Below are 24,796 nucleotides of genomic sequence, written 5' to 3'. Positions count from 1 at the left end.
TCTTTTAACGCTACGCTTTACGTGGCCGATTGAGTCGAAAAATTTCGGCTTCCCCGGTATCTTCTCCAGTAGCCGTGATCGTCTAGTGGTTAGGACCCTACGTTGTGGCCGTAGTAACCCAGGTTCGAATCCTGGTCACGGCAACGTTCCCGCGGGAACGTTGTCACGGTGGAGGACTTCTTTTTTTTCTCGTTTTAGAATTTTTCTCATCGTTCGTTGGCAACTCTCATCGACTCGAGAGAATTTTTTTAATGTATATATATTTTTTTTTATAATTGTAAGTGCACTTCCGACAGCTTACTGATAATACTTTTTTCTGTATCGTTCTCTTGCGAGAGGGCCTATTTGCAAAATATTAATCAACATAAATGGCAAATTAGCAAATGAGCATTTCTTTCTCTCTCGTTTTTATTATGTATACCGTGCACAAACTCCGATTAAATGCCGCGTGTACGTCAAAATATGATAATCTTTCTAAGTAAATGTATACTATGTACGCCGCGTGAAAATCGATGAAAAAAAGCCATGACAGCTCGGCTGGTTTTACATTTATTAACTGCTCTCTCTCTCTCTACCTCTCTACATCGCTTACATTTTTTTGCCTCGAAGATAAGCTCACGGCGCGCTCGGAATACTTTTCTATATTTTTTTTTTCATCCGCCCTCTCTGAAACTCTCCCTCTGAAAATTAATTTCCCTCCATTTAACAAGTTCATTGGAGCGCCGGTTTTCACGTATTATTCACGGAGCAGCGGCGCATGTTTCAAAACGTACTGTAAGAGAGAGAAAGAGCGACACGCGGTACAGTTGTGCTGTATGTAGTGTTAGGTATGTTGGTAGACGTCAACGGCAGCCCTACCGCTGGCAGCGAATAGAGCTAATAAAGAGGGAATAATTCCCGTGCAACTCGTCGCTGCAAAAGATTACGACAGATCCGACGAGTTGGTGTGGTATCCAATGGAAATTCGGCAAGGATTTTTCCAGAATTGGACGAGGGAATCGTTGATGCGTTTGTCGACCAATAATCTCAAATCATCGATATCAATGACTTCAATAAATTCAGATAAGTATTTAGACAAACTAAAATCTTTCTTTTTCAAAAACTATAAATGCATCAAAAAGTTTCCAATAGTTCAAAAATTAATTACATGATTTTTAACTATCAATTGAAATACACATTGTTGAAATCGAAACGATTAGCGCGTACGATCGTGCAAAATTGTCTGTTGTTTAGATAGAAAAAAATCACGTCAAGTGTCACACAAGTCGAAAAAAGGAATACAATGTTGTATGCGCTCCTCGAAAGTACGCGCGTCAACTCCTTTTTGGAAAACACGTAAGCAACAAGAGGGGTCATATTCCAGGACGATCGCAGGGTCAAAAACCGCATAGAGACGTCGCTGGGGCTGGGTTCAAAGAACGTATTAACCCTCCTCCCACACTAAGCTTGTTAAGATAAAACTCGCGTACAGCGTGAACTATACGTGTATCGCGTGATATTTTAATTTTCATAAAAAATAAATATAATTTTCACGTGCAAGGACAGTCGCGCGCTATACGCGCGTGATAAATCGTTTTCACTCGATGCGCTATGTAGAGCCGGAGCTTTTCCAAAGCTCATATATGTGCGCGCGCATCCATGCGAAATTAATTACATACATATATATATATATATATATATATATATATATATATTCTATACGTAGTAGGTGTGCGTTTGGCAAAGAACGTCGATGATGCGCTAAAGGCGAGGGAGTGAGAGCAATTTGCTAAGTGCTCTCGCGCGAAATTCGTCGCTATTTTTTTTTTCTTTTTTTTTTTCGATACACGTGCGCGCGCTGCATATTATAAACGCGCAGCAGCAGCGGCTGATACGATTATTATAATAATGGAACTCGTGCGCGGGGGGTGAGGGAGGGAATTTCGTTTGATGTTGATAATTTTCCGTTCGCGCATTAATTCATCCGTTTGTGTGTGCGTGTGCCATGCTGTGCAGTGTATCAATCGAAGGATGCGTCCAGAAAATCGAGGGGCATTTTCTTCTCATAGGCTACGAATTAATTATACGAAAATTTGACGATCGAACTATGGCCAGCAATTATCGGTCAAATTGTTTCTTTGTATGCATACTTGCTGGCCGCTTTGGACTAAAGCTTACTTTGCACATAGAAACACACACACACATCCTTGCTACGCGCTCTATTCATCGAGTCGAGATAGATAGAGAAGATATATATATCGAGCTGCGAAATCCATTTCCTTTATATGCGTGTGTTTGTATGTAGCGATTTGAGCTTTGCGGTACACCACTCGGCTTGCGGTACATATATACAGGTAGGTAGATGTATACGTATGTACCGAGCGGGTCTTCAATCGAACTTTCTGGGTGGTTTTTTTCTTCTTTCTTTTTTTTTTCGGCACTTCTCTCTTTTAACGCTAAAAAGGGAGTCGAGCGCGGCGCCGTTAGAAAGAGGAGGATATAGATTTGTCAAGTCTGACGTCGGAGACAACTGATTTTCTTTCGTGTGAGCATGAATTAATTTTTTTAGTCCTCCTTACGGATTATGAAGATACATTACGAAATTTTTTATGGACAATTTTTTGTGCACAAAAGTTAACTTTTGATGTTGCGTCGCGTCGACGGTAAGGGATCTCGCAAACTTGATTTACATGCAAATGTTTTTTGAGGACGAAAAACAAATTAAGAGAGAGAAAGGATTTCTCGTTCTCGCACGCAAGAGTGAAATTGTCTTACACTGCGCGCGCGCGCACCGTTAATGATGAGGCTCATCAAATCCGGCTAATTAACGATGTTAATTAGACATTTGTATACGCGAAATGGTAGTATTTACGAAAAAAAATTATCTACCGAAATTACCATTGAAATTAACTTTCGCTGCGAGTAACGCAGAGAAATAAGTTTGAAACAAGTACTTACCGATAATTACAAGCATGTTTATTATAAAGAGTACATATAGTTGACTATTTTTGACAGACCCTAAATTTCTAGAATTGCTATCTAAAAGTGCACTATTGCAATGTTCGCTAATGCTAAGTAATCTTTATAATTTTACCTATCATTTCACACGACTTACCTGTACGTATTACATTTCATAATTATTATTCAACTAAATTAATTTCAACAAAACACACCTATAATGAATTCTAAGAATTAATATCTATGTCGATGATGCTATTCGAATCGAAACCACTGTTAATGATGATTACGAACTACGTAATGATTTAAAAATGGAAATAAATAACCTGATGCATTGGTTGTTAGTGTCACACGTAAAAACAGAAAAAAAACGAACCTACAGAACTATCTTTTTTAGTTTACACAAACGCACACGGATTAGAAAATTTATGGCCAACCTTATTTCTTTTTTTTCATAAAAATTGCGCGTTTTTGCTCGATATCAACATCGAAATGCTCTTCCGCAACGCAATTTACTCAAATACAAACTCGAGGGTCTCGCATTCGAACTCACCGTTTCTGTATTTATCTGGAAGAGAAAAAGTAAACAAATATCGATGAAAAATACAGAATGGTAAATTTTTGCACACATAGTTTTAGTTATCTCTAACGAAATTTTTTCTAATTATTTTCGCAATTCGTATATATGTATGTAAAATTCTACGCTATACGTGGTATACAGGGAGTTGAAAAAATTTTTTCTCTATCGAATAATGCTCGGAATGAAGTTCGCGCTAAAGGCAACCTGATATTCCTTTGTGTGTGTGCGTATATAGCTCGTAGCAAAACAAGCTCAACTCTGCTGCTACCGCTACTATATACCCCATGACTTTCATTCAAAATTGTCGCACGCAGCATATATAGCAACGAAACACACAGCTGCCGAGAGAGAATCGATAGACATCCGCGCGGATGAAAAGGACTGCGTCTCTCTTTCTGCGAAAAAGGATTATTCAAATGTTGCAACTCCGAATTAAACTAAAAGGGTTTTTACAAAGGGATCACACTCCGCGTTCCATACTATATACGAAATCCAATTAGATAAAACAACGTTGCTAGCGTAGCTGCGTTGAAAAATTGTCGAACACTCGAAGTCGCGCGAGGCTCGCATTTTTCAATTTAATTCGCATGACGTTGGTAATATTTTTCGAAACTTTTCAATACTATGAAAATCCGACGCTTTCGCGATGTAATACAAAACGACAAGTATTCATCGTAAATCCCAAAGAGGTGTGTAACGCATGCGAGCTCGAGAACAATTCGGTAAAAGTAAAAAAAAAGAGAGGGCTGGAGGGGAGGGCTTAGAGGGCGGGAAAAAACAGATGTACGCGACGGACGCACACGTGAGAAGGTCGTGCTGCAGCGGCCGCAGCAGCAGCAGCAACAGCAGTAGTCGAACGGCATAACAGGTCAGCCACCTCGAGCGGCGACATCGAAGCTAAAGAGGAAAATCAATGGGTATACATTTTTAATGAACGCGCCCCGCACGACTCGACGCTCGTTCTTACGCTTGCATCTTTGCGTTTTGTTTTTTTTTTTTCACCTCTTTTTCTCGGAAAAAGAACCGAGTCTCTTACAATTTTTCGCGAAAGAGTTCTTATTTTTTTATTTTTTTCACAAGGCGACACGCTGTGTAAATTGAATAAAATTCAGGTAGACTTTCAATTAAGCAACTAAATTATAGTCGACGTCGACTTTAATCACGAGTATCGGACGCAAATTAAATAGAACAAATTACTGTTTCGAAACAACTTCCGGGACTCGCGACGTTAACGAACGAAAGCGCGGCAAGATCGAAAATTGAAAAAAAAGAAGAAGAAGGTTTTACCGTCGTTGCTGCGCTAGGCGTGGTAAATTTTCTGGACGAGAGACTGCGAGGACGAAAAAAAAAAATCGTTTCCATCTTAGCCCTCGAGAAAAATAGCCGCCGTCGCCGCCGATCGCAACGAGGCGTGTGAAATACCGAGCCCTCCCGGCCGTGATTTCTCAAGAGACACTTTGTCAAGTATATAGCGGTGGTATTTTTTTTTTTTTTGCACCCTCGTTTTACGAGATAGCGAATGGCGCACACAGCCGTACAGATACAATTATTCAGAAACACATTTTTTTCTTGTTACGAGCGCCAGAGAGAGAGAGAGAGAGAGAGAGAGAGAAAGATGCATTATCCGCGCGACGGATCGTCAAATAATGCGGAATCTTTTGAAAATGACGAATATTCGATTTGAGGCAGCTGGAGGAGGGTAAAAAAGATTCGATATTGATGAATGGTAGTAATATATTTCTCGCTCTCTGAAAATACGAATTTGCTGGCCGAGTTCTCCATCCGTCGGCCATTTTTCTGGCAAAGATTTTATCATTTTTTGCTTCTTTTTTTCCGCGCCGAGATCGCGCGATTACATATATATAATTGTCATTGCTCTTATAGAAACGAATATCTTTTTGATCTTCCGCGAGGCATAAAGCATTAATAGATAAATTTATCTCTTACGAATGGACTTTAGTTTTTAAATATTCCAAAAGCCAGCGGCTCAACGATTTAAAATTTTTAAATGTGATTTTTAAGGATATTTAAAATATCACAATGCATGAACTCGTGGAAATTACGAACCGTATACCCGCTCGCGTTGTAAATATCGCGCTTATCTCGAATCGCGCGCGCAACGCGTAATCGTTTAATTCACGTTCGAACGGGTTTGCTCTCGGGCACGGATCCTCTTTTTAACCTTGATGCAAAGTAATTCCACATTCTCCCCTCCTTTTTTTCTTCATTATCTCGCGTGTAAAGTCGCGAAACAAAAAGGGGATATTCCTCTCGGTGCAAATCGTTGCAAATCCTCGGGAAACTGCTTGCTTAGCACGTGCGAGAGAGAGAGAGAGAGAGATAGAGATAATTATAATGGGAACGTAGCCACAAACGGTGGCAGGTGCGTTTCGCGAACGTGGGCGTGTATACGTAACATTATCAAAGAAGACACGCGTGTAAAGCGTTAACTCGGTTTAAAGCTTTAATTAAGAAAAAGGCGCTTTTGCCCCGAAAAGTCTTTGTTTGCGGGCAGAGCAAAAGCACACGCGCGCGCGAGAGAAGTCGAGAAAATTCGTTATTTTATCGTTCAGCGCGATCAAAGGAGCTTTCTTCGTATTAGTGTAAGATGAAAGATTCGCGAGGTTTACTGGTGTTTTGTGGTTTTTGGCGTTGAAATGGCGTCTCTGGTGCCTGATCAAGTATTGAGAAGAATCGACTGCATTGAGTATTATGACGAGGTAGTTCGAATACGATTTACGCTCTAAAATTTTAACTAAAATAATTTAGATATGATGAAGCACCTAATGATGAAGGATTCGCCCGCTCAAAGTTTAAAGAATCGTGAAGTGAAAATATGAAAAATTTTCATGCGAGTTCTTAAATTTCATAAAGGTTCATGATAGAAGCATTTATGAAATAATGATTAAATCAGCCCCAGAAACAAGATTTTTTCAAAAAAATTACATAGAATTAATGTTGATAGTAAAGACTGTCTGTTTCAAGAATGTGCTTTGACTTATACAATTATATTGTCTTTGCCACTTGCGGATTCACAGATAAAGATACTAGCCATCTAGTGGTGGATTCTGACTTTAATTATGATCGAGTTCCCATAATTTTTTTCAAAAATAAATCAGTTACATTAAAATATTTTCTATGTTTATTTTTACATTAAAAATAATCTGTGTGATTGTATTTTTTATGAAAAAATCAGTAATTATATATTCATTTTCATCGATGAATTTATGCTAAAGCATCTCAAATATAATTCAGTATCGTTTACTTTATAATTTCAATTTCTGATTTCAAAGTTTTGTTTATCTAACGACGCACAGAACGGTGTCTTATCAGTCCGATGAACGCGAAAAAATATCAAGAAATAGTTCCGAGCATAAATTAACCCTCATCACAGGCATCCTGTGTAACTTGTTGAAAAAGCTTCTCAGCTGCTCTATGATTCACGCCGACTCGCCGCGCGAAAAAGTTTGTAAATTAACGGGCAAGAAATTCCACGTGATAACGGACAATATTTATACGCTCCGCGGGCGCGCGATGATATCTCGAAAAACTAAACTCCGTATATAAAAGTACCTCGGAATTCGTAACCTTCTTTTTTTATTCCCTTCCACCGCTCCAAAGTCATTTATCTTTATACGCGTCGCGCGCTCGCGCGATCATCCCGGGGCTATATATGAACGCGACTCGGTGCAGCGCATCTCAAGCAGAAGACTCTCCGGAAAATTGACACTGTGTCTGTATGTGTGTGCGCGATGTTGTACCGTTACATAAAAGCCGAGTACTCGCGGTATTTTTACACGAGTTGGAACACGTATCGCATTTCTCGCGCTCTCGTTATTCTCCTTCTTCTCTATCTTCTCTATATATAAAAAAAAAGTATAGACGAGACTGAGAGCAGATGTCGAATGGATGCATGCATAAGTAGTGGAATCGATCAAAAAAATGCGATAGTAAAAAAATTTCCTTTTCTTTGCAGTAATCATTATTGCTGAAATTTAAACCCTATAGTAAAAACTTGGTTTCTTAATTGATACGGCAGGAAGTAGGGAAACATTAAGATAAAACTCGCGGGGGTGCGCGCACAGACAGCGCGTGGAATATCGAAGTCGCGCGCGATAAAATAACGCAAGCCCCGGGACATTTTCTTGCGCTGCATGGATGTGACCTGCTTTTCCCCTCGTTCGTTCGTGCGTGCGTGCGCGCAAAAAAAAAACGAAGACCCGGTACTTGGTACTCGCAGCTCCACCGAGTACACGTAGTACACATCCCTTTATATTATTTTTCTTCCTTATGAGATCTCGTTTCTTTTTCTTCTTACTTCGCGTGTTATACTTTTTCGCCTCGGCAAGACATTTTCTTGTTTTTCTTTTTCTCTCGCGGATTACGAGAGGAGAGAGAGAGAGGGAGAGAAAAACTGGCACTTGGCTTTTTTTTTGTACACCACTTGTGTAGGTGAGGGTGAGTGAGAGAAAGAGTCTGCTTTTCAACTCGACTCCCTCTCGCAGCTTTGATTCGAGTTCTCGCACCTCGGCACTCACCCCCCGTCTACATTTATATGTAGGTATATAACATTCGAAGTGGGTTTACGAGAGTCATTTAAGCGCCTTTATTATTATAAAACTATTTTCGTAATGATGCCGAGCCGCGGCAAGTACTCGCTTGGCGCGCCAACGAGTGCAGCAAAAAAAAAACATAAATATAACATTAGTACGGTACTAAAGGAGTCCTAGAACAATCGCGGCCGCAGGTACATATAGTGTGTCAACGATGCTCGAAAAATCAAGCGGCTGCAACTACGAGGAGGAGCTCGATGATATAATAACAGCCGAAAGAGTACTCGGGGCGTTCGGGAAAACTTGATTAGTGACACTGTTTGCGTGTGCGTGTGTGTGTGTGTACACGAGAGTGTATTTCGAATATGACATCTGCTACTATACTCTCGTGTAGGTTCGAGTAGCTGGTGCAAAAAAAAAAATAATAATTGAAGTTGCGTTCGAGATGTCGCGTACGCACGTGAGCGGGTTTCATTAAACGAGCCGATCTAAACCTGATAGAAATACTTCATGTACTGATTTTTGATTCGAACAGTTTATTTACCAAGGTCGAAAGACCGAATGGCAATCAGCAGTAAAGTTACAATAATACATATTTGCAAATAAAATAAGCAGATAATAGGCTAAGTAGTACAAAAAGATGCAAAAATTAAGCCAGAAAAAAAAACTTAGACCCGTAATGTGAGTATAAGTAAAATCTGTGATTTTACTTATGCATTTATGTTTACTTTGTCACTTGCAGATTTATAGATAAAGGTCCCCTCGACATCTAGTTGTGAAAACTTGAAGTAATATCATGCTATTTAAAGTTGTTGAAAACTGATCTAAATTTTTGAAATAATTAATTTATCATTTTTCAATGGCAGCGGAAAATTCGCTAGAAGCAAGCCAATTAATGACGACGTATTCCAAAACATTTTAAATAGTCATTTTTTCATCATCAGGCCATAATTAACGTTGAAAATTTCTACCTGGATAATTTACACTTCCTTTCGTGGCCACGCGCAAAAGGGCTGCGAGGTTGAAAGAACCATTTTCCCTTTGATATCCCCCCGGCCGATGCTATTTTTCCTGGCACTTCGACGGCGCAGCGCGCGCGCAGGAGAGGCGACACAGAATGAAAAGCTATATATAATGTGGCGCTGCTTGGCCGCAGAGCTTTGCTTCAAAGAATGAGTGGCGATCGCTAGAGATTTTTTTTACCCCTCCTTCCCTTACTTTTTTTCTCCCCTTTTTTTTTAGTAAAATGTTCGAAATTGCCTGATAGCGTTGCGGAAAAAAGGGGGTCACGCGCGCTTGTACATCGATATACCCGAGAGAATCAATGCAAATTAGGAGAAAAACCGGCGCGTAAAAAAGTTTCAACGGAGAATAAAAACGAGCTATAGGTTATATGTGTGTGTGTGTGTGTGTGTGTGTGTGTGTGTGTGTGTGTGTGTGTGTGACAGTGTGGGCGCGTCCTTTTACATGTCGTTACAAAGGTCGCTTGCCACTTTTTCCCCCTTCGTTTTTTCTCTTCATCTTCTTCTTCTTTTTTCACCTATAAGCATATCCACAAAAGTAGCTATGATGCCGGCGCGATGATAAAAAAAAAGGAAAAAGAAAAGAAAAACAAGAGAGAAAAAAAATTATCGCTCGCAAAAGTCAAGCGAGCTTTTGACGCGGCGAAAAAAGCTTTTCTTTCTTTTCTCCTCTTCTTCTTCTCCTTCTTTCTGTCTCTTTTTCTCCCCGTATATGTATGTACTTTTTTCGTTTGTGCGTGGAAAAAAATAACAATAATAATAATAAAAATAAAGAACAACATTGTACGTGCGCGCGACAGCACATCTCGAGAAGCTTTCAAAAAATGCACACACACACAGACACACATGCCTGGATCTCTCTTTCTCTCTCTCAGTGAGCTCACAATCGTCTCAGGGTTGTTTCCTTCTTTACTTTTTTTCCCTCCTCTATTTTCTGCGTTCTTCATCGAGGGAAACAAAATAAAACTTCGATGTTGCGCGCGAGCTCGGGAATTGGAAATAGGAAAGCGCTATATATGGCCCGAAACATCATGTCAGGTCTGAGCTAGGAATTTCATTAAAATTAGCAATAATTCGGGTTTGCGTAAAAGGAGTACAGACAGTCTCGAAAATTTGTATTTAAATTAGATACAAGTTTTTCCATGTCAAAGGAAAAATAAATTGTTATAGACTATTCGATTTCGCGGAGAATCGATCATACGTACATTTTAATCTGTTACTCTGTTTGCCCATACGCATAGCTCGATCCTTTTTTTACACTATTTTAGCGTTAGCTTTGAGCGATATACGGATAAAGGAAGAAAAACATTCGATATTCTCAAAATATAATATTTTGCCTATTTGAACGATTCGCATGCAAACATATTTTTTTACAATAAACGTGAAGTATTCAAGTGAAAAAGTTCTCGTGATAACTTTATCGAACTTTGCTGACTTGGAAAAAAAACTTCAGTTTGACTTTTTTGTCCAATAAAACTCGAGTAAGATTAAAACTAAAATTCATGATTTAAATTTTTCCTAAAATGTATTCATTCGAACGATGACGTTAAAAAGTACAAGAAAAAAGTACGATCATCGCGATCATTCGCGAGCTTCGGCTAGCTGCGCAACCGCCAAGCAGATGCGCCACAGATCTTCGTTCGTCGAGTTCTCGACGACGATTTCGCAGCAGAGTATCGGCAGCTCGAAGCGCGTCAGCAACGATAAGCACCGAGCAACCTCCTTTGCTCTGGTATTTCCGGTTGAAGTGGCTGATCTCGGCGGGAAAAACTAAGTCGGTCGGATCGGCGCCACGATCCAAGAGCACGCCGACGTTTTTCGGCGCGAGATTCGCCACGGCCAGTTGCGCTGCAGTGTTCGACCCGACTCGTCCTTGGCATCTATCCGCACCGTCCGATCGAATTCGTCGCTGATCTCGAAAAATCTCCTCACCGAGTCGTCGTCGTCGTAACTCTGCTGTCTCTTGCTGATCAGGTGCAGAGGCGTCCATCCCTCCTCGTTGGCCGCGTTCGGATCGATGCCTGATCGCCTCAGCAGCGACTTCACCAGGTACCAGTAGCCGAGCTCCGTCGGCTGGTCCAGCGGCGTATCGCCCAACTTGTCCCGGGCGTCGATCCTCAACGTCCGCCGCATCTCGTCGCTCGTCCCGAAGAACGAATCCGCGATCTCGTCGTAAAAGAAATCGCCTCTGCGGGCAACGACGTGCAGAGCCGTCGATCCCTCGGCATCGGCCAGATTCGGATCGGCGCCCTTTCTCAGCAGCAATTTCACCGTCTCCTCGTATTTCTGCAGCAGAGCCGACACAATCGGGATCCTGACCGAGTTCTACAAATTTCTCGACGACGTCGTTGAAGCCGTACTCGCAGGCCACGTGCAAATGCGTGTATCCGGCTTCGTCGGTGTAGTTCGCGTCGAACCCGTCGCGTCGAAAAGCCTCCGTTTCTATAATACAACACTAGCTAGATTTTTTTTTACTTCGTGGATTAACATATCTCATGCTATAAAATATGTTGGTTTCCCGGACTTACACCATGGGCGCTGCACGGAACATTCGACACGGACCTAATAAAGACTGGTTATTTTCACTTCATGCTCCCTTTTTCATATACAACTTTACGATCCAACCGCAAGATGGCCCCTTGCGTGAAAATCGCTCCCGCAATAGGCTTACTCGTGGCAATGTATATAATGATTCAATTCCAATTTTTTTTATGAAATAGGTTAACCACGTTAGAGAATACTAATTGGAAAAGAGACGTAAAGTTAAAGTTTGAGGCGTCAAGACGTAAACAGACATTTTTTTAATAATGACTTTCATATGTTTACTCTGGTCAGACCTGGCAGCGGAATTCGCCCAAGAAGCGAGACAAAACACCGAGGCAGCAAACAAGACCGACAGTCAATCAAAAGGAAAAATCTACTTCGACTTTTACCATAGCGAGGGCGCGGCGCCGTGGTTCAGGGAGTCCAAGCTCCCCCGGCGGACTATCACGAGGGTGAACAGGATGAGGGCCAACCACACCAGTCTCGCGGAATCTTTGGAGAGGAAAAATATAATCTCGGACCCCGGCTGCAGGTGTGGCCGCGAGGAGGAGAGCCTCAATCACGTCCTGTGGAACTGCGGACTACTAGAGGCTCAGAGGAAGAAAATGATCAGGGAGCTTTGTAAGATCAAACTGTTTCCCCCGTACAACGTGGAAAGCTTGCTGGCGCGGCCGAACATCTGGGCCTGTCAGATCATTTGCAGCTTCTTCGACGAGTGCGGGATTAAAGTGTAACAAGAACCATCCGTTTCTCCTTTTCTTGGCTCATTGAATTGTTGCACTTTTTGATATACTTGTCTGTACTTGTTATACTTGTCTTGGCACACCTGTAAGGTTTTTCTGTAATTTCTAAATAAGATTATGATTAAAGTAAGTGCAATGCCTTAACGGGCGCAAGCACTATAAATATAAAAAAAATATGTTTACAAAAATCTCATCTGTATCATATTGCATCTGTATAAGGATGAAATGAAATAACCGCACAGCCGGCGCGATGTAAATGCATTCGTGCACTGCAACGACACGAGGCGAGAACTGAACATTATATTATATATTCTATGTGCACAGGAGGCAGAACTGGCGGAGCCGTGAGCACTGAATTCAGCTGCAAGAGATCGATGCGCAAGGCGGAAAGGATTTTCTTCTGATTCACATTACACCACCCTAGTTTTTGTTAATGAAAATTTTGCTTATTTTTGAGAAATAATTTACTTTACAATTACAAAGTTATAATTATCTCGTGCACTTCATTGTAATCCTCCGAGTGTCGCTTATAGGTTCAATCGAGCTCGACTCTGATATTTTTATTGTAAAATATAAATCTCGTTGGAACGCAATGCTGCTCCAATTTTTCGTCTTGTTTCGGTCGTGCGATTGTTTATTCAATTCTTATTTCTTTCTCACTGTTTCAGAGATTTCATTTCAATTACATGGACGATGCGCATCGTCTAACGAGCGTGTCATTTTTATTAAATAGTCGCAAAAAAGTCGTAAACCGTCGTAAACCGTCGTATACCGTCGCGATGAAAAGGGTATGAAAAAAAACAAATTGATCGTGCGACACGTGCTCCTGCACCCACTCGTCGTAACGACAACAACAATAACGCATTAAAAGTGAAGCAATTGAAATCCAAAGTGCCTGCAAAAATAGAATTTCTTACAACTGTACGAGACGCGAAACTTTGTTACTAAATACCCTTCGGTACACGGCACCTGTCGATTCATCGAGTATCGTCGAAATTTTATTAATAAATAACAATCGATCGACGTGGATGAATTACCCTCTGAAATAATAATAAAAAAGAAGGCTAAGGGCAAATTAACAAGCTCTCTCGCGCATGGTCTCGAAATGTCAATAACACGTAGTACGTACGCGTGTAACCGGGCAATTATTTCATTAAATTTATGAATAAAAAAGTCAAGGGTGATTATCGAATCCGATATACATACACACGGATATATAATAGAAATGTCGTATCGTCGATAATTCTATACCAGAGAATAATTATATACCCGTTGGTGTGTGCCATACAGCGGCCCCTTTAATTACGAATAACAATTAGATGTAATTAAATTATATCGAAAAGGGCAGTCCTCTGCTGCTCTTTCGAATTTTCGCTACCCTGCAGAGAGAGAGAGAATAATTTTCTTGCCTCCCGAGCACGTGTGTGAGAGAAAGAGAGAGAGAGAGAGAGAGAGAGAGATTGGATCGAAGGGTGTGGCGCCGTGCAGCCACCACTACCACTACTACTACTACTATACGATCTGCTACTACTGACACAGTTTGGGTGGATGTGTATATAGATCGAAACGCGCTGCGTCTCGTGAATTTTGCTCACTTCTCTCTCTCTCTATCTCTGTTGCAGGAAGTTTCGTTGCTCTGCCCACACACGTACACACACACACACACACACACACACATACGTATACATACAAACACATACGTGTGATATATATAAACGAAGTGGACGGAGAGTTACACGATCGATGAAAACGGACCACGTACACGTGGGTATGTGTGTGTATATAAGTGTGCACAGTACTCGACCAGACTCTCTATCTCAGGCTTATGACTTTTTTATTCGCAGAAAAATCTCTCGAAGGAAAGAGAGAGAGAGAGAGAGGGAAAGACGACAAAAGTAAACATGGATAAAAGTTTAGACCATAAAGCATCGGCGCAGTAATAATTCGTGTAATTTTCTTTACACACCGATAAAAACTTTTTATTTTTCACTTTCGTATCGCGAGATCTGCCCTCGCGTCGAATGTAACTAATATATTATACGACCAATCGTTTACGCAGACTTAGCATAAACAATGCCCGTTATTGGTGCTGCATCTCCGCGTCCGAATTCAATCGCGTACGGCTATTTTTTCGTTTTTGTTTTCTTCCTTTTTTTGCTCTAATCCGAATTCTTCCATTAAAATACAATTGAAAGACGTATAAATAGAATCGATTCTCTTTTTGTGTGTGTGTGTGTGTGTGTGTGTGTGTGTGTGTGTGTGTGTGTGTTTGGATAACAAAAAAAAACTTTAGCACCGAGCTATTAAAAAAGAGTAAGGTTTTTTTTTACGAGAGCTCGAAGAGAGAAGAATTTACGAAGAGTCGAGGGAATTTTTTTTCGTCCGTTTCTCGCAACAAATATAGAGATAAAAATTGTTGAAGAAACTTTTTGGACCGTTTGTAAAATACACACATATACCAAACGAGGCGAAACTTCGTACAGTTTCCATCGTACAAATACAGACGCGCGTATGCATAATTTCCCAATATGTACATTTTAACCACAATACAGAGCTGCGAGATTACTGATTTTTCGATCCGTGTCTCAAACCCGACTGAATTCGATGCGTAAAAATAGACAGAAAAAGAGTCGAAACAATATGAAAAAAGAAAAAAATTCCACGCTCGAATTAACAGAGCTGCAAACAAAGTCGTCGAGCGAGTTGTCATCGCGGATCAACTGTTATGCGATTGAATTAAAAAAAAAAAATAAATAAATAAATAATACACCCACGCAAACGGTCGTCGTTCGACCGAGACACATATATAGTAGTGCACGAAGAGAAGTACACGGATAAGGAAATAAAAAAACAAAAAGGGAGAGTTTTGTCGTGTATGGATATCGTCGACACATTTTCACACGAAACATCAAGGGCGCGACATATTGGTTATGAGTATAAGGTGCGAACCGATATTTTCACAATGTATACACACACACACACATGTAACGTATATAAACACGATGCGCAGATAGGCGCGCGCGCGCGAAAGAGGAGAAGAGAGAAGAGTTTTGAGGGTCAAAGTCCCATATATGTTCCTATATATAAAAGTGCTTCTCCATCGGCACAGTAGCAGCGAGAGCTTGTGTGCATTTAGCTCTCTCTGTATCCCCCATCTGTGTCAAGATCAGTCGGCCAGAACCGGCCTATATAGACACACACACACATGTGTGTGTACATGCATCGAACGCTGTACAAATACGTATATAGCACACGCAGACACACACACATGTGTAGGCGCCTCCGCCAATGTATTTACGGCGTTCGTGACGAGCAAGAGCAAAATTTCTCTCTTATACACACACGCATACATAGATACACGGGCGGGCTCGAAAGCTCTGTCGCTCGCGGTGAAAGAAAACACGTGCACAGCAGCTCGAGGCTCGAAGACTATATAGGACGGATTACGTGTAGCTATACTATTACCATTGCTGCTGCTGCTGCTGCTGCTGCTGCTGCTGCTGCGTTCAAAATATTTACGAAAATTCACCTAGCGCGCTTAGGTGTACGTATACTAAAATTACGTTGTGCACATAGAGTGCCGCTGGGGCGCGATTGAATTTCGAATCATACGCATGGCACGCGCTTCGAGCTTTATATTATGCCTGTATTACAATAAAATCGATACACGCGCTCCGACCTATATATATATGGATATACGATTGTAACGACGACAAAAAACGAGAGTAAAGTGAAATATTTACCGAGTGGCGTTTGCCTGTGTGTGTGTGTGTGTGTGAGGGAAGGGGTGTGGGTAAAGCTCCGCCGATATCGATGAAATTCATTGTGGTCAGCAGTGTGTGCGACTGATATCGCGTTATTATATACACTTTTATATAGATGTGTATGTATCCGTATATATCGACACTGCACAACTGCGGTTCGCAGTTTGTTTCCTTTTTTTTTCTCCTCCTCCCTTTTTATTTTATTTCATTTTATTTTATTTTATTTTATTATCTCATCCCCCTTTGCTCGCGCAGAGAGAGAGAGAGAGAGAGAGCTGTTACGTGGTTAAAAATATCGATATAGAGAGTGGAGTGCAACAGCGGCAACCACTAACTACACAAAATCAATTTCTCAATTGCTCGAGATCGCGCGGAGCGATGAATATAAAAAATAATCATCGTCGGGTCAAAGGTAAAAAGATTTTCCTTGCCAAGTAGTCGAGAACGATGTTTCATCGACGTGGACTTGGGAAGGGTTGAGATATAGATAATCTCAAGAGCTTTGCGTCGGGGACAAAGCATACAGATACGTTCTACGGTAATTTTCAATTTTTATCATTGTCTTTTTTTTCTCTTACCGAAGCTGAGCAGGCCGCTGTTGAGCATGGTCAGCCTGATGTGGGCCGGTATCGAGGCCAGACTGATGCCCGACTTGAGCGTGCCGCTGTTGGCCCGCTTGCGGGCCGGCTTCTCCGGCTGGCGGGGCGCGCTACGACTGCGATGATGATGACGTTGCTGCGCGGTGCTCCGATGATGATGATGATGTTGATGATGATGGGCGCCGGATGAGGTCAGGTGCTCGGCCTGGCCCGTCGTAGTGCCCGTCGTCATCATCGTCGTCTGGCTGCCGGCGGACGCGGCGCCGCCCAGCGTCTGCAGCTCCATCGGCGTCGACTGGGCCCTCGCCGAGGAATTCATGTTGACGCCGATGTCGTCTCTGCCTCTCTCTTGTTACGTTGTTGCGTAATTTTTTTTTTCCTTTCTTTCTTAATTATACTGCAACACGATCGTCGTGTAAGAAGTTGTGATACACGTATATATGCGTGGACGCATGCAGATGAGATGGTGATGTCCATGAGCTCTACTCGTGCAAAATTTTCAAGCTCGCGCACGTGTCTACAGCCTACTAATACTACCACTACTAGTACGACTACGACTATAAAAACACCAACACACAAACACATATATATATAAAAGACGAGCTCTCGTCGGACTCGGTTGCCAGCTGGCACGACAACGCGGCTACACACACAATATTATAATGCGTTTAAGGTGTGCGTTATTTAGGCATGAGGGGGAAAGAGAGAGAGAGATGAGAAACTCGAGCGTGCACACGAGCGTTCGTTTAACCTCAGAGCTTGCAAGCTCGTCGTCGTCGTCGTCGTGTGCTTTATATACGAGTATATTTTATCATTATTATTATTATTATTATTATACACTACTACCGCTACACACGCGAGCTCTCTCTCTCTTTTTCTCGTCGCGGCCGAGGTCGCGACAATGAGGTGCGATAACCTTTTGGCTGCGGCGGCGACACACCCGACGACTCGAGCTTTTTTCGTCGTTTAACCGTTGGTACGTATTATATATAGAGAGAGCGGCTATTAACATTATAACGTTTTAACTAGGAAGTAATTTTCGACCGACTAGAGTATTTTATTGTATATTATGTAGTAGGCTCGACACTTTTTTTTTCTTCCTTTTTATTTGGTAATAAATTGCTTTGCGAATTGTAACAAATTTATACAGTGAATACAGCGAGGAAAAGCTCGACTCGATTTGTCTCGATCGCGGCGGGTGGTTGAGCGATAACGAGTAGCAAAAAAAAAAAATTACTTAGTGCCTGGGGATAAGGGAATGAAAAACGGGATAGTTTTATTTTTTTTGTTTTTATAATGATTAAATCGTTAACGTGCGTACAAACAACATGCGTATTAATGTTATCACATGCGCGCAAGCTACTATAATAAAACGGCTTGTCGAAGATTCACAGAGAGAGAGAGAGAGAGAAGAGGATTCGAAATTTTACTCGGTATATAAGGATTATATACTTATGAGAGGCAGGGAAAACTTTAATACGGCGAGCGAGTGTGTTCGCAGCTCGTTCTTGCGCCCATCCATCCACCCACCCACTGCTGCTGCTGCTGCTGCTGCAGTTTTACACGCGAAGACGTGGGTCGGTAAATATTCGCTCTCTCACTGACTTTCTCTCTCTCTCTCTCGGTAAATTTATAGAATCAACTAATGGGGCAACGCCGTAAAAGACGCGTTTAATCAGTTCAAGTGCGCGCGCACACAAGACGGATCGTTTGAATATTTTCATGACTAAGTAGGGCTTATGATTTTCAATTTTGTTTCATTCTTTTTTTTTATTATTTTATCGGCGAAACTTTGAATTCAGAATTCATGAATTAGTTATTATACTTTGAAACTTTGTTAAGAAAATCGATTCGTTTAGTAGAGCACAAAGAAGAAAATCGGGTTTTCAACACCTTGCTTCGACTTATACGATTATTTCGACGTTACCACTTGCAGAATTTTAAGAATGAAGGTACACGCCATCTAGTGGCAGAAACTCAAAGTGGGATAACGAGTGGTTGAAAACTGGTCTACATTCTTTGAAACGATAAAACTGTAATTGTCAGGTCAATTTAAAAATACGCATAAGTGTAGCCAATCCAACCAATTTTTGACCTTATATACTCTCAAATTCTTCATCATTTGTATCAAATGCGTATCGCACGAGGAAAAACATGACAACGAAAATCGACGATTCGCTACATCGATGTAATCCCATACTCGCGGACACGAGGGCTCAGTACCTGCGCGCGATTCATAAACTTTATCAATTATTCAATCCGACGATACGTGCGTCTGCATTATGTACTCGCGCGGTATATAGATGACATGCATAACGCAACACACATCATACGCGCAAGCTCAATTATGCAGATTCAAGCAGCTCTCCGTATTAACATCGGCTCCTATGTATTATTATTATTATTATCATTATTATCGTTATCATTACGTGCCTGGCGCGCTCGAATATATAAACGAACAACCTTGACCGGCCTCGGGGATGGCAGCTGCGTAAATCGAAAACCGAGGTGGACCCTATACTTTTTGCGAAAAAAATTTTTGCGCATCGAAAATCGATCGTCGAAGCCGATGCGATTCCAGTGCTGTGCTGGGCACGCACATATGCATTCGATCCGCGTCGTCTCGTTTTTCCTCGATACGTAAAGTGTAAGAGAAAACCTCCGTTTAATGAATTACACGATGCGATGCAATGTGCGTAGTCGAAATCGCGTAATTCAAAATTCAAATTTAGCAGCCACGTAATATTGATACTCGATTTAAGGGGAAAAATGTGCTCTTTGTTAAGGGGACCAACCTGTGTTGAAAGCTTAAATTCAGCTTCAGCTAAAAATAGCTATATGAATCGAAATAGTGGAAATTTTTTTTTTGTGATAGTAAAATATGTTCATTCTACACCAGATTGACCAAAAATAACTTCTACCCTAGCTCTGAAATACCAATTACATCACTTTTTTCATAAGACGAAATATTGTGTTATAAATCACTTGCCGCACGATCTTGAAAAGAGTTTTTCATCAATATTGATCTATGGGGTCTCAAAATCTTCAGAAAAGTACTCTCGTCCACCTAAGCGGAGCAGAATTTTGAAAAATTGCGTACAACTTTATATACACGTCAAAATGTGCCAATTTTTGAGAAAATTAGTATTTTATCAACACTAGAAGCCATATTAAAGCTCTTGGAAGGAAAACAAACTTTTTTTTTCAAACTCTGCTCCGCTTAAGTGGATGAGGGTACTTTTCTGAAGATTTTGAAACCCCATAGATCAATATTGATGAAAAGCTCACGTCAGAATCGCGTGGCAAGTGAATCCTATTATAATATTAAGTATTATGAAAAAATAAGCGTAATTGGCATTTCAGAGCTTGGATAGAATTTTTTTTTTTGGTCAATCAGGTGTCTAATAAACATATTTACGATTACAAAAAAAAAATTTCCACTGTTTCGATTTATATAGCTATTTTTTGAATCTAAGCTTTTAACACAGGTCGGTCCCCTTAAGAAAAATCAGAAAAACTATACCACTATTGAGATTTTTTTTAAATGCGATTTTTTTCTCAAATACGCTGCTTTCGAGACGGTCGAATTTCAAAGTTTGCGTCATGTTTTTTCGGTGAAAATATAAACAATATTGGATAATTCTGAGGGTAGCATCAGATAGCCTTTTAAATAAAAATCAAGGTCTCATTTGTTCCATTTGTTTAATATATAGTTATAGATACATAAATTATTGCTATAACTTTGCTGTTTCTCTTGTGATTTTCGCGACTTCGAGCATCTTGCCGTCCAGCGGCAACTTTAGGTACCATTATACGATGTCACGCTCGCTATAATAACAAGGCTTATCAAGACGCCTCAAAAAAGATTTGCAACTTTATAAAGTATTTCGATCTCATACTTCAAAAAGAAATTGTATTTTGGCGACATTTTCTTCGAGTTATCTGATTTTCACTGTATTAAACGCCTACGTTCATCACAAGCGTAATGAATCGGACCAAAAAAAAATAAATAAATAAATAAAAATAACGAAGTAAAGCGTTATGAGGAGCACGAGCGAAGGACGAATTCCAAGCGAAATAATTCAGCTGCATTCGCTGCAGCTCCGATAGTTACTATGTATTATATATGTGTGTGCGCGCTAAATGCATATATACATGTATGTGTATGGGAGAATTTCAAGTATCCCCTTCGTGATCGTGTGTGCGTGTGTGTGTGTGCCTCATATACATACGTATTATACACGATGCTGATGATGATGTATATATTATTACGCGACGCTTCAGACATCAAATGGAGAGAGAGAAGCGCCCGCCACAAAGGAATAGCCCATTGCATAATCTATATCCGTTTTGTGCGAGTGTGCGTCTGTGTGGATAATATATGAAACGGAACACATTTCGTTCTGGCCTTAATTGCGATGTAATTCGCGCGGGGGCCGCGCGCGCGGCTCGTGAATTATTATATAGATTTTCATTATATATCCGCTGATCGCCGTATATATACACATCCGTCCAGCGATCGTGACGCAATCGATCCGAATGTTACATGTTATATTCGGCATTTTCGACATGATTAATCGTCGTTATCGTCGTCGTCTCGAAATCGAGCCTCGGAAAAGTTCATGGCTCGATTAAAAGCCAATATATGTGTGTGTGTGCGGTCGTAATTTCATGCCGCAGTTTGACACGACGACGACGACGACGACGGGGCTTCGTTAGTGGCGCGATTCACGTATAAAATAATAGCAGAGAGAAGCTGTAGAAAGGATATATACCGAAAAATCGATCGGATATGCCCCGCTGCGAGCTGTATTATTAAATAATATATTCTAGAGCAAACAGAAAAAATCGCTAATTATACACGAGGCGAGATCGCGCTCGGAGCGGAAGAAAAAACACGCGCGTATCCGAATGAACGAAATAAATTTAGAATCATTTTCTATCGTCGCGCCTTGTTTTTGCTCTCTCTCTCTCTCTCTCACTCTCTCGAGCGGAGCTTTCATTGTCGAGCGCAATGATTAATTTTATTTTCCTTTTTCTTTCTTTACAAAACACTGCGCCCACCAAAGTACTGTTGTACATTTAAATATTTGATAATATCGTGAGCGCAGTCCACCGGCTCGCTCGACCGAACGAGATTCGAAAAATATATAACTACACGCGAAACGGCGCGTAGTGCTTCGAAAATAACATTTAAATAGCATTTATGTGTGCTGTATGTGTGTGTATGCGAACCTTGACGGCTCACAGTGTCGCCTTGACTCTCGCGTGGCTCTCATTCTCTCTCACTCTTGGCTTTGCCATCAGAAAATGCGACACAAACGCGTGCGAGATAGATCGAGCTTGCGGTGCGTAGAGATTCTTCGATTACAGAATCGAACTAATCGCTGAAATCGAGCATTTTTTCAGGAGAAGATAACAAAAAAAAAAAACAACAGATAGTTTCTGACGTTCGATCGAGTCGCACACCATTAAGAGCTTTTTTTGTTGTAAATATATCGTACATACACATACATAAGGCACAGATGAAAAATCAAAGCGAACCGAGGAGTGAACATCGTGCTGCTGCTGCTATTATAAACAAGTGGCCGATTGTAAAAGAAAAAACTTGAAAAAGCTCGCTAAGAATAATATATCGATGCCGCCGCGCGCGTGGCCTAGCGCAGTTGAATAGGCCACACACACACAATATAACGCTGTGTATACGTGTGCAAGTGTGTGTACCAGCCCGAGTTTTTCTTCTTCCTTTTTTTTTCTCCTTTTGCTGCTGCTGCGCTACATACACATCTGCGCACGATTTTACAGGTGAATGGCCAGCTTGTGTGTATGTGTGAAAGGCGCCGAAGGGCTTTTACTTTTCAGGCGCACACGAGGCGCTACATACCTACATACAGCGCGTACAAGTGCCGTTGGGCGCGCGCGATTCTTTTATTTAAACGCTCTCCGGGAATCAACGAGCCGCGAGCTTTTTTTCCTATGTGTGTGTGTGTGTGTACCGTGTGTGAAAAGGTTAAAACGTTAACACTTATTTTTTTCGTTTTTACTTCGTGCACCTCGTCGCGTCTTGTGTTTCAAAACGATCGTATAATTTTTTCGGTGGTTTCGCGAATGGTCACCAGAACACACGATTATCGCTTCGTTCACACCGTAGTAGTATTATTATTATTATTATCGTCGTCAACTTTGGAAAACTTCACCCGTGATTTATTATCGCTCGGAGGTCTTTGAATCGCAAATAAAAAAAAAAAAAAAAAGAAAGAGAGAAGAAGAAAATTCAATCTCTGGGTCAATGGCCACGCGCGCGATCTCTCTGGCATTGAGAGCGACGATCAGTGCAGCGCGAATTTTTGCCGCGCGTATACACTGCTACTCTCAGGCATTTGTATATAATTATACGCGTGTGTGTGGGGCCACTCTTGCTATCCGCCGTTTATAACCAAGAGATAAACGAAAAAAGATGGTCGATGAGGTACGTTGAACCGCTATTAAAAGAAGATGATCTAGCACGAGCTTTCGCGTCAGCGAAAATCAGTAAAAGGGCCGGGGCACGTGTATACACCGGCGCTAAATTACGATTACCATTACACCCCTCTTAACTTTGATACGTTCTAAATAATCTCGAATTTTCTGTTGACGCAGCTATATCGTATAGAGCCGATCCATATAGGCGTGCACACACAGATCGAAGGAAGAGTCGTATTATATATAATACGTACGTACGCGATGAGCTTTCGCTCGCAAGCTCCAGAGATATATATCTAGAACGCACACGTCGTGTGTATACATCAAATACGTGTTATGTATACATGGAGGGGTTTTCGCGCAGCGGCAGCTCATCGCGCTCCACAGACACACACAGAGACACGACGCTAATTGGGTCAAGATGATGGGCTCGATTGAAATCTCATCTCTCTCTCTAGCAGAGTCGAGCTACATAGAGCGCGATTGATCTGGATTTCTGGGCTCGAAATATACACCGCATACATACATACGTACGTACGTACGTATCATGCATGCATGATAAAATAATTTATCGAAACGTCGATACGTACACTACTCGAGCGTGTGTATACGCAGGGCGTAGGGTAGAGATTAGTGCAGTTCGCGTATATACGTGTATATATGCGTTTATATATCCATGTAAACCGCACAGAGCCCCGTGTATAAATCGACGGATCGGCGTATGATAATTAAGGCAGCATCTACGACAGCTGGCCAGCAGTACATATACACGCATGATGTACGCGCGTGAAATTGAAATTTCAATATTATTATTATTATTATTATTTATGCATCGCGCAAGTGCACAATAATATTTACCCGCGTGGGATTATATTTTACTCAGCGTCCTTCGATCCGCGCGCGTATTATTATTATTATTTTCGCGCGAGACGCGATCTTTCTCTCTCTCGCGAGGAGGAGAGTGGAAAATTATTGTGCGTATATATATAGTACGTATGGCAGCACATAGCCGAGAGCGAGCGAGTGAGTGACGCGGCCTCGTCGCGCTTACCCTATACAACAACGTCGCGGGCGCCGCGGTGCTCGCGTTCGGTTTATTAGACACGCGCCACGCGCTTTTCTCTCTAAACGATCGTCGCACGCACACACACACATTGTACAGCGTGTGGTTCGAAGCAAAAATACTACAAAAAAAAAAAAATAGAATAAAAGACAGAGAGACAGAGAGACAGAGATAGAGGAGACTAGAAATCCGTTGCGTAAACGATATAGACGAGAAACGGAAAGAAAATAAAAAAGTACGCGCGTCCCGCTTTCCGCTCTCTGTTTTTCTTTTTTTTTTTTTACTTTTATCTATCTCGGGCGTGACGAACCGCGCGCGCGCCCTTAGTATAGTACAGCGCGCGATATATAGACCCTAAAGCTCGCGTAGTCCGTCTAATTTTTTTTTTTTTTTCACTCTCCGCTCTTGCTTTATTTTATTTTACTTTCTTTTTTTTTTTTTTTTTGCTTCGTATACCTCGCGCGTAAATCTTGGCCGTTATACGAGCTTTTTTTGTAGTTGCAGCAGCAGTGGTAGCAGCGAGACAGGC

General features: G+C 41.3%; 1 protein-coding gene and 1 non-coding gene across 4 annotated transcripts in view; one reads left to right on the top strand and one right to left on the bottom strand.

The window, feature by feature from the left end:
- LOC106659613 (receptor-type tyrosine-protein phosphatase kappa) overlaps positions 1-24,796 on the bottom strand; it is a 95,602-nt gene that overhangs the window by 61,917 nt on the left and 8,889 nt on the right. For 2 of the 3 annotated variants that reach the window (XM_023463353.1, XM_023463354.1), the window contains exon 2: positions 16,722-17,139. In XM_023463353.1, the coding sequence (XP_023319121.1) occupies positions 16,722-17,061 (340 nt within the window). In that variant the 5' untranslated portion in view covers positions 17,062-17,139. Of the gene's footprint in view, positions 1-3,490; positions 3,506-16,721; positions 17,140-24,796 lie in introns of all 3 variants that reach the window. The other variant, XM_014382229.2, reaches the window with a different exon arrangement.
- Positions 72-143, top strand: Trnah-gug. The gene has a single exon. It is a non-coding gene; the product is annotated as a tRNA-His (tRNA).

This window comes from Trichogramma pretiosum, unplaced genomic scaffold (assembly GCF_000599845.2).
Source record: "Trichogramma pretiosum strain Unisexual culture from Peru unplaced genomic scaffold, Tpre_2.0 scaffold39, whole genome shotgun sequence".
Lineage (NCBI taxonomy): Eukaryota > Metazoa > Arthropoda > Insecta > Hymenoptera > Trichogrammatidae > Trichogramma > Trichogramma pretiosum.
Note: the sequence above shows the minus strand (reverse complement) of the source record. Positions and strands in the feature narration are given on the sequence as shown.